This window comes from Adiantum capillus-veneris, chromosome 21, assembly GCF_014529385.1.
Source record: "Adiantum capillus-veneris isolate H3 chromosome 21, ASM1452938v2, whole genome shotgun sequence".
NCBI classification, from domain to species: Eukaryota; Viridiplantae; Streptophyta; class Polypodiopsida; order Polypodiales; family Pteridaceae; genus Adiantum; species Adiantum capillus-veneris.
Window position 1 is genome coordinate 1,498,347 of NC_140951.1, and position 16,672 is coordinate 1,515,018.

The following is a 16,672-nucleotide window of genomic DNA, read 5'->3' on the forward strand; positions in this document are numbered from 1 at the left end:
CATGTCCATCTGTGTAGATTGCCTTCTCCCCCTCCTTCCTTGCTTGCAACACCCTCGGTGAACATGCCTTGCAATGCTGCATCCTTGTGAGGTGATCATGTTGAAAATGTAGGATTAGGGCGCATTTGTGAAGGGGAAAGATCCACCTAGTCAGTCCTCTCTATTATACCCACGATATATGTTGGACAGACTGGCAGACGTCTTCTCGTAATGTGTACTAGTTGTATCTCCTTTGAGCCTTTGCTTTCACCTCCCTCCAAATATTCTTCTTTTTCTCACCCCTTGTTAATGCTTTCAATGGTGGCCTTTGTGATCACCTCTCTTTGATGTCCCTCCCTCGCAACCTCCCTCTCACAATGGGAAAAATAAGCAGTGCCTCAATGACGCTATCTCCACCATGAGTATCAATCTCCTCCCGCATTGTCTCCCTCTACTTCTTCCTTTCCCTTCTTCCACTCCTCCATTTTTTTCTTCCACAAGATCTCATAGCACGCAAGAAAGAGAGACACACAGCCTGTTAAAGGCAGTGTATAGTCAATCAGCTTTATGTATGCTAAGGCATACTGTATGGTATGTCTTATACAAAGGCACACGTACACAATAAAGGCCATACACGTGTGTTGCAAACATCACTTTTTCTTTAAAGCATACACCAACCGTTGTAACCAATTAAACATAGCCTACGCCAAGATCAGCAATTGACATCTTTTTACATGTCAACATTGTATTATGTTTTCTTAAGTTTTTCTATCTTTCTCCTTGTCTCTCTTTGTCAATCGCAAGAGCAGGTTGCGGTCGATGGAATTGATGTTGCTATCATCTGTGTTCATCATTGCTGGTCTTGATTTTCAAATAGGCTGCCATATGCTTTCGTAGCCACGCATCTCTTAGGCATCAAGATGTCTTTCATGCTTGAATGGAAGCCAGTTGTCTTCTACATGTATGGTTGTGCAGGTTTTGCAAATTGAGGTGTGTGGATGGCTGCATGTGCAGGGGTCTGTATCAAGGTGCATTGATGTGCACCCGTGTGTGCAAGTGTATATATGGTGTATTGATGGCTTGTCTGTGTGGTTGCCTGTGTCCTGTGTGGAAGTGTGCATGGGTGTGTAGTGTGTCTGCAGGTGGCTTGAGGCTGAGGTGGCGGCACGGCCTGCAGGCTACACACGCACTGCCATGGGGCAGATTTCATACATTAGCAATACCTTCGCGACACAGAGGCTGCCTAGTCACTGTAACAGCACGCAACAGATGCATTGGCAAGCACCAGTACAACTCTATCAACAACATAAGCACCACATAAAACAAATTGTCGGTGACATTGACTGCTCCTGCTAATTAGAAGTCGACATTTTGAAAAAAGCACCTTGCCTGGATTGGGTTTTTTCGCATAGTGTACTCTTCTGCTTACCTTGAGCACTTACAAGTGTGGGTATATCCAGATTGCTGCTATTTACCATCCATTATAACGCATATAGGTTATAGTCTCACACTCTGACATGGCTATCATCTCTACATTATAAACAGCATAGAAGGTGCAAGGGCAGAGTCATAATCATAGATGCCCTCAATCAATGTCTTTGGAACAAACCAAAAACTTGCGAAGGAACTGAGAGACACAAAGGCCATATGCATGTCAGATCATTAAGCCCCTATTTGAAGATCATCAAAAAGCCAGCCCTAAGCATTTGATGAGATTTTGAAAAATAATCATTTGATCATATTGCCAATATGACAACCAATGAAGTTAGATGGAGACGGTCATTCCATGGTAAAATTAAACTGTTTCCACAGTCTACAATAGGAAGCCCATTGATGTTTGGTGGCGGTACTCATTCCTCGGTGTTCATCAAAATTAAAATCTTTCCACTGTTACAAACAAAAACAATCAAATGGGATGAGGCCATAAAGTAGTTTCTTGGCATGCCCCTAACTAGTGTACATTACAAAAGGTCAACCCACTGAGGTGTTTTCAACAGGATGCCTCATCCTAGGCTATACAAAACTCAATCAACTCAGTCCTCTAAACGTACTGCCCTAATTTGTAAAGAAACTCCACCTGACTAAATCAATAATTAATAGTACAACCTTTTTACATCCTATCGTGGCCCAGATGTATCAAAACAATGATCATAAACAATCCTTTTTCTCCCCCATCTCCACCAAACTGGACCTCGAATAACCTGTCTCATTCCATGCTTGCCTGCACAATAAGCACCACATCTCAAGAAGAGAGAGAGCAAAATCCACCTTGCCTCAAGCAAAGAAAAAAGAATATTTCTTAAATCAGAAAACATAAATCAAAACCCTCTTGAGAACAAGCTAATTACTGGTAAATATTGCAACAGTGATGGATCCTTCAGCCAGCTTACCTTCTCACTTTGTAGAATCCATGTTCCATCATCAAAGTGCCCGGGACACAAAGGATCACTACTTCAATAGCCCAAAATTCGTCAGTTCTAATATCCTGTTCGAGGATAAGTATGCACACATAGCCTTGCGGTTTCAGGATTTGAAGCCTTTGAGGAGATAACTTGCACAAGCTCTGGCCCAAATCTTTCCCTTCCTAAGACCCACTGGATGATCTAACTCTTCTCAGTTTTATTGAAAGGAAGGGAAAGCTGCTCAATTAGGATACTTCAAGCACAAAAATATGAATAAGGGGGATGTGAATCACAATGTTGCACAACAACCATGTGAAAAAAACTAATTTTATTTGTTTCGCCAGTTGATTTCCCTTTAGATGCTCGTCACAAAGCAATGAGCTGTTTATACACAAGAGACTCGGCACTTTTTTAGGGGGAATGGCCAGCACACATGAATGCATCCTGGTTATCAGAGAAACAGATTGTCACATTCATTTAATGGAACTGTCACCCTCATCCTTGCTTGGCTGCAACTCTTCTGTGTATGAGCTGGGTGCTGGCTGCTCATCGTCTTCTGCAAATTTGGCGTCTTTAGTCTCAAAGCATAATTGTTCTAAGCAACATTCTTTAGTAATAAAATTGTCATCTCATTATCCTCAAACCCCCAAGAAGACGGCACATTTAAACAAACTGCGATAGAAATAGTAAATTTCTATGACAAAGTACTGCTTCACCTTTAAATTTAGCCTCTGCAGCAGTAAGTTGCATCCTCATCTTCAGAGTCGACATAGGATCAATTGTCCAAAAACGTGCCTGGACATGGCACGCTTCCAAGACGGCAACTAGACCAGCATATGTAGGCGGGTAGTCTTTGGGAACATCACCAGGGGACTCACCCAACAAGACCTGCACAAAAGATTTAGTCTTGAAGGCTCTCAAACCTAGAAACAGCAGATGTCCATCTGTTCGATAAATTTTATGTCAGGAAAAAAGGAACAGCAGGGCATCTAAACTGAAGGACATTGTACTTATCATCCTAAACGTAAATCTAGTGAGAATTTCCACAATATAAAAGACACCTTCAGGACAGCTGTTGCTGAAGCAGAAATAGAGCGCAAGTTATACCTGCACAAGAATCAGTCAAAAATCACTATTAGCACTCCATGAACATCATAACCAGGGTTTTTTCCTTGAAATCTCCCGTCAAACAAAAATGGACCCACCCTCCTTCCAAAACAACAAGCAGCTTTCCTTTCATTAGTAAGTAGAGCATTTGTGTCATGTAAGCATATCCAAGGGGTGTGACCTGCATCCAAAAGATAACTGCATTGGTACTAAGAACATAGTGAGTGCGATAATACATAGTACTAGAATATCCTTCTCAGCGATCTTGTGATAATGTACTTAGTAATATCATTAACAGTAATCCCTTTAGTACACCTGCAAACATGGGCAGCAGAAGAGTAAGGGTCATGCTCTTTCTTTTGTCAGGGCCTGTCCATGCATGTCACAAGAATCCATCTAACATGTCACTTTCAATGCTTCACACGTCTGGTTATGGTTTCCACATCTAGCTCATAGAGGAAGCCCAACACTGCTTCTGCATTACCAGCTGTATGATCAAAAGGTGTGAGTCAAAGCAAGAATCATCCGTGTGTACAATGATCTTCTCTCTCTAGAGATACTCTCTCTCTAGACACATTGACTGTCTTGCCTCTCTCTTTAAATCTGACACACCTGGAAAGTTGGGTCGAGAAATCCGGAACACAAGGCTACATCAGAGGGAGAGAGATCAAAGAGATCGGGGTGCGACATCAGCAGGCCAGACAACCGAGGATGGAGCAGGCTTTCTAAGATCCGGCTGCCATCTTTGCAGACTCTTCACCCATACCCTCTCATGAAATATATCCTACACACACATTTTGATGTCGTATGTCAGGTTGCTATTTGGACTTTGATGTTGCTGCTTTCGAGGACAGATGTCAGGTTCCAAGATTTCCAGTGAAGGTTGCTTTTCCAGACTTCTGGCACATTTTAGGCTGCTTGAGTCAACAGCATCCTAGTCAAAGTGGTCAGTAGAGACAGAGACTGAGGCAAGCGATAACAGGGTCTGCTTTTGTTTACAGACCAGTGGTGAGATAGGATACAAAGCAGCCTTCAAACGGGCCGAGTGATGAGAGATTTCCAGACCAAGAGTCAGAGATTCAGCTAGAGCAGCTCGATCAGCAGTCAGATCCAGGAGCCCCATTGGAGCACGTGGATTGGCAGTCAGAGGCACACCCTCAGGTGCCTTTGGAGCATTTCAGCAGTGTGATTCCTTGAAGGTCCAATCAGAGGTGCCTCACACAGTAGGCACAACAGTGAGGCTAGTAAAGCAATTTGATTTCTGCGGGCTTTCACTATCAGACATTCCATCATCCACATGGCTGCAAGCTCGATTCTATGCTTTAGAGTGGATCTCCTAACACACCTGTGAGAGATGGGCCATTATGTGTGTTAATATCCTCTTCATGTAGTACGCTACTAATCGAGGCCCGCCATTATCGGGTTTAGAAGAAGCCCCTTATGTTCAAATACAGATTGCAAACCAGCATGATACCCCCTGGACAGAGGTTTCCGTCTAAGATAATTTACAGGGATAATTTTCAGACAAGAGATCATGATGCCTTCGGAAGGCTGGTATGGTTTGAGAGTTCTACACCTCAGTACCTTCCCGTGGTGTTCATAGTAGAGAATGACTGGATTCCTACCATCTCTCTTACAATATGGCTCTGTAGAAGATGTTGCTAAATTGACTATTCTTTTTTTCTCAGTAATTTCTATTTAACGAAAGTAGGCTATTTAAAAGTGTGCACTTTGAACTATTACGTTGGGAACTGTAGGTCTACAAGAACTGATAAAAGCCACCAGGAACGGGCATCTCTGATGTGTCATATGATGGGTAACATTAAGCATCGCGATTGAGTCGTTCCGTATGTTCGGTGGGAGAGACCGGGTAACGGGTATTCTTGAGGGAACATTAGATAGGGAATATTCCGTTGGTCTGAGGAGGAAATCCGACTAGGTAAGAATTACCTGTAAAGATGGGTTCTAAGAAGTTTTAAATAAGCCAGGATGTTTTTGAGTGCTTTCCCGGGAGGGAGTCTCTATCTACATTGCATACCTGCATGAGGTTGCATCCAAGGACGTCTCGTGAGTGCTGTATAAGCAGCTCACAAGTTTTTACAAAGTTTTTAAACAGGTTCACACATTTTGAATAAGTGGCTCGCTGCCCACTTCATTAAAAAAAAGGTTACCCCTATCTGGCTAAAAAACAGGACTCCATCGCTCTCTCTCCTCTCTCTACATTTTGCTGCCAGCTGTTTCTCTCTCCTTTGTCACCTCCCCCCACCTGCAGGCTGCTCTTGTTGGGAGAAAAGCACCAGGCTCCCTTGCTGTTCCTGCCATCCCCTGAACCTACAAAAGTGACATGGGCACCCCCACTCTCGGCAATTGCGCTAGCAATAAGGAAAAGGAGACTCTGCCACAATGAATCTGCAAGTGACGGAGGTTATTTTCCATGCCGGGAGCAACAGGTGATGGTTGTACATAAGATCTACTATTTTTTTGCTACTGTGTTTGTGTTTTGCCATGTAAGTTGTAACAGGGAACAGGCGGAACTCACTCTGAACATTCCGAAACAGCATTCCGGAAGCGTCTGGCTCCCTAAACAGAGTCCAGAACGGAACGCCATTCTAGAACAGGGTGTAACAGGAACGGTGACCCGGAACGGGGCGGAAGGGGCATCCGGAACGGTCAACGAAAAAGTCAAAAACAAAGGGCAGATTTGGGGCTATTTTGGGACACGTTTGGGGCTATTTGGAGGGCTGATTTGGGGCTGTTTGGGGGCTCATCTCACCTCCTGAAGCTCTCAACGCCTCTCTCTACTGAGCTTGCTAAAGCTTTAAGCTTGGACATGGAGCTCTAGCTTCTACCTGTTCTTTTTTTGCGGGAAGCACAAGACCCTCAAAGAACAAATGTCCCTTCTACCTCTCTTTCTCCAGGTCCATCCCTCCCTTTCGTGTCTCAAGCTCTATTCCCCTCTCTCTCTCTCTCTCTCTCTCTCTCTCTCTCTCTCTCTCTCTCAAGAGTCAAACTCCATCCCTCTCTCTCAAGCCCCGTCATCGTAAAACATGCCTAAGTATGGTTGTAAATAAAGTGGTCGGATTCAAAAGCTTAGCTTATAGTTTTGCCTAAAAAGTAGTTTGCATGAAAAGCTACAAGCCTTAAAGCATTTGATCCTCAAAAGCTAGCACCAGTAGGGCTGTCCGTACGTTCTGCGACGTCATCAACTACAAGCACAATTCATGGAAGTCCATACAATTGCCACATCATCACGTGTTTTTTGCAAGATTTGTGTGTGTGTGTGTGCGCGCGCTGGTCCTACTTTATTTATGGCCCCTAGGCACCTGGGCCCCATTAGACAAGGTTCCATAAGTTGGTAGAAACTACTTTTAAAAATTACCCCACTCAGCGCGAGGATCAGTAAGTTGGTAATACTTCTTCTTTTGCTGCTTCTCTTTGGGATTAGGCCCCTCGGCCAAGATCTACAGGTTAGCTAGGGTTAGGCTCGAGAAGCTCTAACCCACCGGGTCTTCAGCGGTCAGCAATTTGTGACATCCCCCCTTCTTGAAAGAAGAGTAATCGTCCACAATTACCGTATTATCTCCAAAACAACTCAAGGTAGTTCAAAAATTTCCAAGCGACATTCCAAAGGACAATCAGTTCTTCTTCCAGATTGGAGCTCTTGATATTCCGTCATAGCAAAATTCTAAAATTACATACTTAGGCAATCTCACCAAATTAGGAATATCTGGTGTAGGCACATCACAATGCAACACAAATGCTCACATCTGCATGTTACAAGACACAACAAACAGCGCTACTAAGCACTCCCCAGAGCTACTCAATGACTACCTCGTCACTCCCCTCGCAAATGACATAAAAAGGTACGGGCGATGAGCTCAAACGGCTGATACAACCAAACGCTTCCCAGACCGCAGCCTGCATCGATTGGAGGTTTTCAAGCATACAACTAAAGACTCCCCAACCATCCCGTCTGCATCGTTCAGAGGTTTTCCAATGTACAATGAAACGCTCCCTAGACATCCCGTCTGCGTCGTTCCAAGGTTCAAACAATACCAAAACAACATTTCTCACTACTTCACCCGGAAATAAATCACCAAGCATTGAAACCAGTATTAAAGCCAACGTCAAACATTCAAATCGGTGGTGCAAACAAAGTTGGTTCGAGCTAGAAATGGTGCTCCTTTGAGCATGCGGTTGTGTCACGATTGAGCTCCACAACTGCATAGCATTATCTTTTTAAAATCCCATTGCTCGAGAAATCTTGGATTCTTTTATATAATTCCCCAATGCATAGATATTGTCGAATTGTTATAGAAACTGCAATGCTTTCTTCTTATGAAAAATTTAATAGTCGTGCCACCATCCTTGAAATCCTTCGATTGGTTAGGCGTGTACCCCAGGTATGGATAAAAAGGGTATCCATACGAGCCCCAACCATTGTATCTTGGTGGCGGTGGTGGTGGGGAAGATGGTGGCAACGCCAATGGCAAAGGCGGTTGCATTGAATCAGGGTCAGACGACTGCACCATATTCCTGAAGACTCCCCCGATCGGAAGAGACGGCTGGGAAGGTTGCCCGTTGGAACCACTTATACTTTCTGGTGCCGGAGGAGGAGGTACCACCTGAGGCATCAGAGGAGGTAACATGTAATTCAGAAACCGTTGGAAACCTTGCAACATCGGGAGATTCTGTTGCGGATGCCGTGAAAGAATGTCGCGAAGCTCGTCCAGGAGAAACTGCAAGTACTCTACTGAATCCATAAACGCCATGATGCTCTATTTGTTTTGGGTAGGACCGGTATGCTTTCAGAAAAGCACACAACTGGAGCTCTAATACCACGTGTCAAGGGAAAGAACACACGAGACGAACTTTTAGCACTTCAAATAACACTGAACTCGAAGAGATGCACGACACGAGACAGGGAGTGGCGGAGTTCCATCCCAAGGCCCCAAAACCTTGGTGCCCCTTTCGGTATTTCTTTATATTGCTCGAGCTTAGTACAACGGCCACATGTGATGTCCACACTCATCACCTTTGCTCTTCCTCCAACGTCATGTTGATAAGTGTGGGAGTACTAGTGGCAGGGCAGGCTTTACCTTTCCCCTTCTTAGCTACTTCGATCCATCTCTCAACGTCTTCCGCCCTTTTCTGTGTCTTTGTGATGACCTCCACCCTTGAAGCTGTCTTTTCTTTGTGTCGTTCTTCCTCTTCTTGAATAGCTGAAATTCTCCTTCTTCAAGCTGGCATCCCATCTTGACTTTGAGGAGTTAAGTGACAGTTTTTTTAAGGAGAGCAATCTTTTTGTAAAGGTGCTCCGCATATTCGGAGAAAAGCTGCTTTCCATTCTTCCATCTCCGTCCTCCATTCCTTCATCTCTTTCTCGATGGTGGAGAGTTGCTTGTTCCCTATGTTGTCCGTAATCTCCCTATAATTGTCTCATAGAGTGCCATCATACCCCATACAAGCTCTTGTGGGGCTCCCAAGTCATGTAGTCTCCGTATTAGTCGGGGTCTCGAGATTGTGTCAAAAGCTCCTCCCATGTTTTAAGCATGGAGATATGATCAGGTGTAGAGAATCCACTCCTCAATCCAGCTTGAATTGAAGCTCGTACACCCTCTCAACGCCACAAAATCTCTAGTCAGTCTAGTCTTTGCTGCTCTCCCCAAAGAAAACCTCGGCCCAGTGAAGACAACCCTAAGGTAAGTGTATGCATCTGTATACTCTACAATCTCTTGACCATATGTGAAAGTCGGTGCTGATCTCCTGATCCACTGTGGTGTGGTGTTAAACACCATAACCTTGGTTTTACTAAGGTTTACAGACAATCCACTATCCTCTGCAAATTTGTGTAATGCATCCAAACCAACACTATGGGCACCCCCATCTCCTGAAGTCTGCGCATGAATCGATCTCTCGGTACCATGTCAAATGCTTTGCGGAAATCGACAAAGCTACAATAATAAATCCGTCTCCCATGTGACCTGCCCTCCTCAATGATGGCTCTGAGTGTCAGAATATGATCAAGAGTGGAGAAACCCCTCCTAAAACCGGCCTGGACCTTTGCTCGTACACCCTCACCCTCTGCTCAATTACTCAACTACTGCTCAAGAATGGATGCATACAACCGTGCCAATGTGTGCCCAACCATAATAGTGCGGTAATTCCCAGGCTCTGTAGGATTGCCTGCTTTGAAGATAGGCACAATAGTAGACAATCTCCAAGTCTCAAGTAGCCCCTCACACATGGCACGATTGAACAACACTGCAAGAACCTCTACCAACATATCTCTAGCATGTGTAAAGTGCTTTGCTACTAGACCATCATGATCATATGCCCTGCTGGTCTTGTCAATGGCTCTTTTTACCATCTCAGTGGTAAAGAAGGTGCTAGTAGGTGGGCATGGCTCTGTAGGATTTCAAAGGGGGTCCTGTCCAAGAATTGTATATAGCAATGAGGCATATTGGCCCCACACATCAGGAGAAGTAATCACTGGGGGAGGGGGGTGCTCATGAAAGAATGGTCATGCCTCTCCTGAGCCTCTACTCAAGAATAGTTGATACAAGTCTCGCTCCATCTGAGCCAAGTAAGCTCGTTTCTTCCGTCGCACAAGGCGTCGGGAAGCAATCCGAGATTGTCTGTAAGTGCTGACTCCTAAAAGAAGATCCCTCTAAAGCTGGGCTCTCATCTCTCTGCACTCCTCATCATACCAACTATTATGGGGCATGCTCCCAGAATATCGCCTCCAATCCGGCTGAGTGTGTGGGTATGCCTCTGATGCTGCACCATGCAGTGTCTCAATCAGTAAAGTGGTGCACTTCTCCACTGAGAGGCCAGGACCAGCTGTGCATAGACGGCTATAGATCTCCTCTGTATAAACTGAGTCAGTCTCTAGTGTACCTCCTGATGTCTGGGCTATACTGGACTGAAATGAAACAGATAATGTCAAAAGTGCATGATCCACTGCTACGCCCATTGGTCTGGCTCCCACTATGAAATCCTGAATACAAGGAATAAAGCTCAGCTGTGCCATAACATAGTCCACTATACTGGCCTCGTGTCTGTATGGAAAGCATGTGAAACCGGATGCTCCAGGAAATCGTTGTAAGCCATTGAGTATGGCTAACCCATGTGCAGTCGTCATCTCCGTGAGGTATCTCCCATACTCTGTCTGCTCTCTGTCACGTGAGCATTTGTCAAACCCCAACTCACCCACATCCAACTCTATAAGCATCTCATCTGAAGTGTCGTAGAAGACTATCTGAGAGTTGCCCGTTCAGGCATTGAAGTCCCCTAGAAGGATGATATCACCATCCCTAGAAAACTCCCATAAATCATCATCTAGTATAGAGAAAGGCGATTGTCCTCTGGATGCAACATATACTGACGTACTGGGGGGGAAGTAACATATGGCAATGTATAGAAATCGGCCTGTGTTAGCTCTCAGCCTCACCCACATGTATCTAGCATGATCATCTCTCCATACAATATGTAGTAGCGGCTGTAACTCCTCCCTAAATAGCAATGCTACTCCTCATGAACCTCTACTCCCATGCTCAGATCTCGTGACTGTCCTGTGGGCTGTCTCCCATCTGTATCCGTGTTGATTGTGTTGAACGAGCTCTATGCAATCAATACAACTAAGTGTGTGAAGCCCTTTATTTCTTGATTGATTGAGATTGCAAAAAATGATACATCATATACTTACTAAAGTTGAGTGCGGGCTACTACCTCACCCAACAACCTCCCACTTGAAAGGTGCCTTCTTTAAGCAAGACCATCGGCACTCAGCAGTGTGCAAACTTCTAGGAGACTAGACCTTTGTAAGAAGATCCACAGGGTTGTCAAGCTAGATATGCTTGTGCTCAAATAAAGTCATACCTCCAACCGTAGACAAGTATGAAATGTCACTCTTACGTAAACGCAAACGACTATGAAAGTGTGATTCACATATGTGGGCTCAATCAAACATGACCCTGTATTTTTATGTTTTTGGCAAGTATATTGTAGCATTCAACTCTAAAATAATCGGCAGTAAAATCTTGGTATTCAATGACTTGTAAGTAAGAAAACTCCTATCCATTAGGATCAATCATCAAAGCCCAAGTTTGAAACGTGTTAGGAAAAAGTCTGAAAAGTTAACAAACGGCTACTATATTTTGCTAACAAGTTTGAAATCAACACTGTGACTCTATTAACATTGACAAAAATACTATGTCACAAAACAATCACGAGTTAAAAACAAGTATCCTACCTGACAACCACCTAAAGGATCACCCTTTGCCGCATCAAACCCAGCAGAGATGATAGTGATATCTGGTGCAAACTGTTCCGCTGTTCAAAATAGGCTTGCTTTAGCAACTAGAGATTGTGCTGTTTAACACAAAATTAGCTTGCAACTTTTGGGTTACATTAGGGGTCCCTTGCTCCAACAAACAAGATGCATCAAAATGAATATTGAACAGAATATTAAATCTTAAATTTCATTCACAAACGATCATTCACATTTACTATTTGACATGCATTCTCTGTAAACCTTTTGATGTGTCACTATTCTCTTTCAAAACTCACAACTCTTCTAAGTTCCCTTGCATACACACAGAGGGTATCAAGTGAAAAATGATCATTTCAAACTTCAACTCCAGCCTAAAACTACAGAACCCCCCTAAATGATATGTCAGGTTGAACAGTGTTTTTCCTATTTAGAACCAAATATGACCTTCTGATTTGACAATCATACTACTCAAAATATTCAACCACAAATCAAATATTTACCCACCACGCCAAAATGCACACAATGCCTGGAGTTAAAAGCATCATAATATCTATAACAGCGTGAAAAGAGAGCACCTATGGGAAGTACAACGTTTAGGAATGCAAATATATAATCCTCATCGCCTATACCACCACAAGGCCAGGGTATATTCACAGAGTAACCTTCTCCATTACCAAAACCAACCTGCCATCCAACAAAAGCTATGATAAAAACCAAAGTTCCACTTATAGAGCTAAAGTCTCCACCAATATAAGCAAAAAAGAGAGTTGAGAATGTAATTTTCTATTCCTCCAAAATAGAAAATGGCCCCCAGCACATCACTACAAACCAAACAAAACAGCGCAAAGAAAACATATGCTGGAGCCTAACCTCCGTAGCAGCTCCAGTTCCTGGATAGAAGAGTCCCCCTTGGTGTCTATGTAAAGAAATATACAGTACCTGTGAAAAAAACGCATAGTATTTCGCCACAGGGATAAGATGAAAAATCAAAAGGAAATTCATGACTAAGAGACATGATAACAAATTATGCAAGTTTTGCCTCGAAGCCCATTTTGATCTTTACACAAAATGTTCTCCTAGGAGGAAAACAGGCCCATGAAACAGAAGTGTATGTCTTCATGTATGTACATATGTAAGCATACACACACTACGCATGCTCTCTCTCTCTCTCTCTCTCTCTCTCTCTCTCTCTCTCTCTCTCTCTCTCTCCCCCCCCGCCCCCTGCTCTCCCACTGCCGCTGCCGCTGCCGCTGCCGCTGCCCCCCGCCCGCGCACTGACGCTGCACCACCGCCCTTTGCTCCGCAGCACCCCCCCCCCCCCCTTTCTCGCGAGCTGTCCCTGCACCCCCGCCCCCTGCTCCCGTCCTCTGCTCACCCGCGCTGCCCCCTGCACTCCCGCCTCTACTCGCACGCTGCCCCCGCACCCGCCCCTTGCACGTGTGCTTATCGCGATATCTCTCTCTCTCCCCCTCTATCGCGTATGTCTCTCTCTCTCTCTCTCTCTATCGCGCTGTTAATTTTCTTAACGCACTAACCTTTTAACCCCCCATTTTTTTAAGTCTAACGTTTGTTAAATTTAAGTCTATCGTACTGCCTCTCTCTCTCTCTCTCTCTCTCTCTCTCTCTCTCTCTCTCTCTCTCTCTCTCTCTCTCTCTCTCTCTCTCTCTCTCTCTCTCTCTCCTACTCCTACCCCACGCGCTGTTCCCCCCCCCCCCCCCCACCCCCCCCTACTCCTACCCCACGCGCTGTTCCCCCCCCCCCCCCCCCCCCACCCCCCCCTCTCTCTCCCCCCTGCCACCCCCAACCCCCCCTCTCTCTCTCCCGCCACCCCCTTGCGGACGGCGCTCAAGCATGAGGAAGATGAACGATAAAGCCAACCCCCTAGAGAATGCCATTCAAAAATGCAAAGAGGAAATGACGGAGATCATTACCAGGATGAACCGCAATCTCTGGGGTACAATAAACATGCTCGAAGGACGCGTGCTGATCCAAGAGAGCAAGATAAGCACGCTGGAAGACCGAGTGACGACCCAAGAGGAAGAGATCGTGTCACTATAGAAAGATCTCGCCGAAGCACGATCAAGAAACACACTGGAAGAGGGCGAACTGCAACCCTCAGTAATCGAAGAAATTAACACGATCAAGGAGCAAGTACGGGCCATCAAAGAGGGAGAAGAGCAGCACAAAGAAATGACGACTTCTTGGGTGGATGTTCTTACCAAAACACAACAGAAGGCGGACAAAGCCGAGAAATGGATCAAGGTGGCCAAGAAAGGAAAAGGCAAGGAGATAACGCCCACGCCCACGCCCACACCCAACAACATCATTAATCAGACACTAGAGGAGGAGCAAAGGAGAAGGGTGCGCGCTTTACATGTGAGAATTTGCGGTCTTAAAGACAAAGACAATGTGGACGAAGAAGTAAAAGAACTCACAGCCTTGATGCGGATTCATGAGCCGACGCACACAAGGGCATGGAGAGTGGGCAACATAAAGAAAAATGCAAGCAGTGGAGAAACCTCAAAAGAAAGAGCACTCATCCTCCGTTTTCCCTCCATGGAAGCGAAGAAGTCCTTGAAGAAAAGACCAACTCTTAGAGAGACTGGCATCTTTCTCGGGAATGATCTCACCCTCTCGCAGATCGCTCATATGCAGGAAGTAATGTCGGAGATTAGAGCGGCAAGGGGAAAAGGCAAGATCGCTTTTTACCGAGACGGAAAAGTGGTAATAATAGAGCGACGCTCCACATGATGGTGCGAGACTTATGGGACCACACTCAAAGTAGCTGCCTGGAACTGCAATGGATCTATGCATCTTGATGTAGGAGCTTTTGAGGATAGCTTTACTGGAAGAGACGTCATCTTTTACTCTGAGACACACCGGGCCCCTGGGCAATCTATAACCGGCCTATACAACGTAGAGGGCGGTACTATTTCAATTACCTGTTAACTTTACACAGAGCACTTAGAAGGGAAGAGAACACAGTTGCGTCTAGCGCTAGAATGTCACTGCGCACACGAGACCGACACCCTGTAGGCCCCAAAGACTGGCGCCCCTTTCGGTATTTCTTTAATTTAGAGAGCAGGAATTACAAAAAGAGAGTGCTTTTATAGTTCTATAAGTGCTTTATTCCCTCTTATAATTCGTGAGTTCAAACTTTTCTGAACTTATGGAGGTATATATATGATGCTTTGCATGATCAAGATGTGATTTCTCACAAGCATGATGATTTGCATGATCAAGATGTGATTTCTCACAAGCATGATGAATTGCATGAAGATGATGTGATTGTTCATAAGGATGATGTGTTAGTGGATGCTTTTTCTAGTGAAGCTAACCTCGTTGTAGATTCGCTCAATCACAAAGAACCGATCTTGGCTCTCTAGCCTAGGTCCAAAGAACTCCCTCAGGAAGAACCGATCTTGGCTCTCGAGCCTAGGTCCAAAGAACCCTCACAGGAAGTAGTATGTGTTCGCATGATTGATACGCACGCATTGTTCGAACACCTGCATCCAGCTAGTACGCTCCAGATTCGGTAGAATTTCGGTAGCATAACGACACCGAAATTAATCCGAATCAGTTTCCAAGCTCAAGACTCTATCCCACTGGCGTTATCCCTCAGTCGGGAGCACAAAACAGTAAATTCCAGGTCGCTGTAATTTTTGATTCAGTCCTGTTTTTGACCTGATTTGGGCACACGACGGTCCCTACACTGTTCCCTGCTTGGTGCCCCTTGATTCTGGAAGCATCCCGGCCACAAAACAGTCTCAAAACAGAGTAAAAACAGCAAGCAAACAGTGCTGAATTTACTGCGCAATCGAGAGGTTATCACCCTCTCGTGGACCTGCTTTGGTGCAGCAGCTAGCTACACCAGTTCCTGTGCAAAGAGGCTCTTGCCTCGGCATGAAAGCATATTTCCCCACAGCTGTACATAGGTCAAATGAGAAGCCCACTAGTGGGGCATGACATATTGTACGTAGGGGAGAAAGAGAGCAGTATGTAGCGTACGGGGCATCACTCCCGTCACCATACTGTGCATAGAGGGCAAGGTAAGCATTCCATAGCTTCTGTACCTGCTACAATCCACCTGAGGCTGAAAATGGCGCCCCCTTTGTTGATATGCAGCTCGTTTTTGCCTCCCAGAGTGGCAGAATCGCTCACAGGCTGACACGTCGCCCAGTTTCCGAGTTTGGGCTTTCCCTGCTAAAAATATCTCAACTGGTGCGTCAGTTGACTTGGCAGCAGAGCAATAAAATGTTCCCCTTGTCATTCCAGAGCTAATGACGCGAACACATTTTCCGGTCAAAAATAGCAGTTCCCTAAATTTTAGGAGATGCTTCCATGGCGTCCCTATCGGTCTCCTGACCATCATTGAAGACTACCATTTGACCAACATCTACAATGTGGGTTAATTTACTGGCCCCTTTCGACTTATAAAGTTGCAGTGACTTGACGAGTGGCCCAAATTCCAGTTTGGCGCACACGAGCTTCCATACTCATCAGAATTCAGTGCTAACTGGCTCGGGCAGTCCCTGTCTGACCAACCTAGATCCCCGATGTGAGAAACCCATTTGGCTGCAGCCGTTTCACACTGGCCATGCAATGTCCACTTGCACCTTTTCAAGGGTTGCGGGACAAACAAGTAAAAATAAAATAAATATATCTAATACTTATTTACGGAAGGCAACAGGAAAAATACACCTCCCGGTGACACACCCCACCCTTGAAATATTGCAAGCGACCTCGCTTGCATGCCAATAATACATGTGGATATCTCCTGATATCACATATATTCTATGATGGGAATCCAAGATATACATGCTTCCGGAAATGTAGCGTTGGACGATTAAACAATCCCACCAACCTGGCTACGACACATATATCAACCATAGAAGTCTTCCAGTGTAC

General features: G+C 45.1%; 1 protein-coding gene across 4 annotated transcripts in view; it reads right to left on the minus strand.

The window, feature by feature from the left end:
• Positions 1-1,727: 1,727 nt before the first annotated feature.
• The window catches only part of HDA15 (histone deacetylase 15), an 83,884-nt gene continuing 68,939 nt past the window's right edge, over positions 1,728-16,672 (minus strand). For 2 of the 4 annotated variants that reach the window (XM_086493077.1, XM_086493078.1), the window contains 7 exons: positions 12,634-12,702; positions 12,339-12,447; positions 11,743-11,822; positions 3,587-3,669; positions 3,443-3,488; positions 3,098-3,269; positions 1,728-2,200 (listed from right to left, as the gene is read on the minus strand). In XM_086493077.1, the coding sequence (XP_086349203.1) occupies positions 2,097-2,200; positions 3,098-3,269; positions 3,443-3,488; positions 3,587-3,669; positions 11,743-11,822; positions 12,339-12,447; positions 12,634-12,702 (663 nt within the window). In that variant the 3' untranslated portion in view covers positions 1,728-2,096. Of the gene's footprint in view, positions 2,201-2,369; positions 2,938-3,097; positions 3,270-3,442; positions 3,489-3,586; positions 3,670-11,742; positions 11,823-12,338; positions 12,448-12,633; positions 12,703-16,672 lie in introns of all 4 variants that reach the window. The other 2 variants (XR_015185622.1, XR_015185621.1) reach the window with 2 other exon arrangements.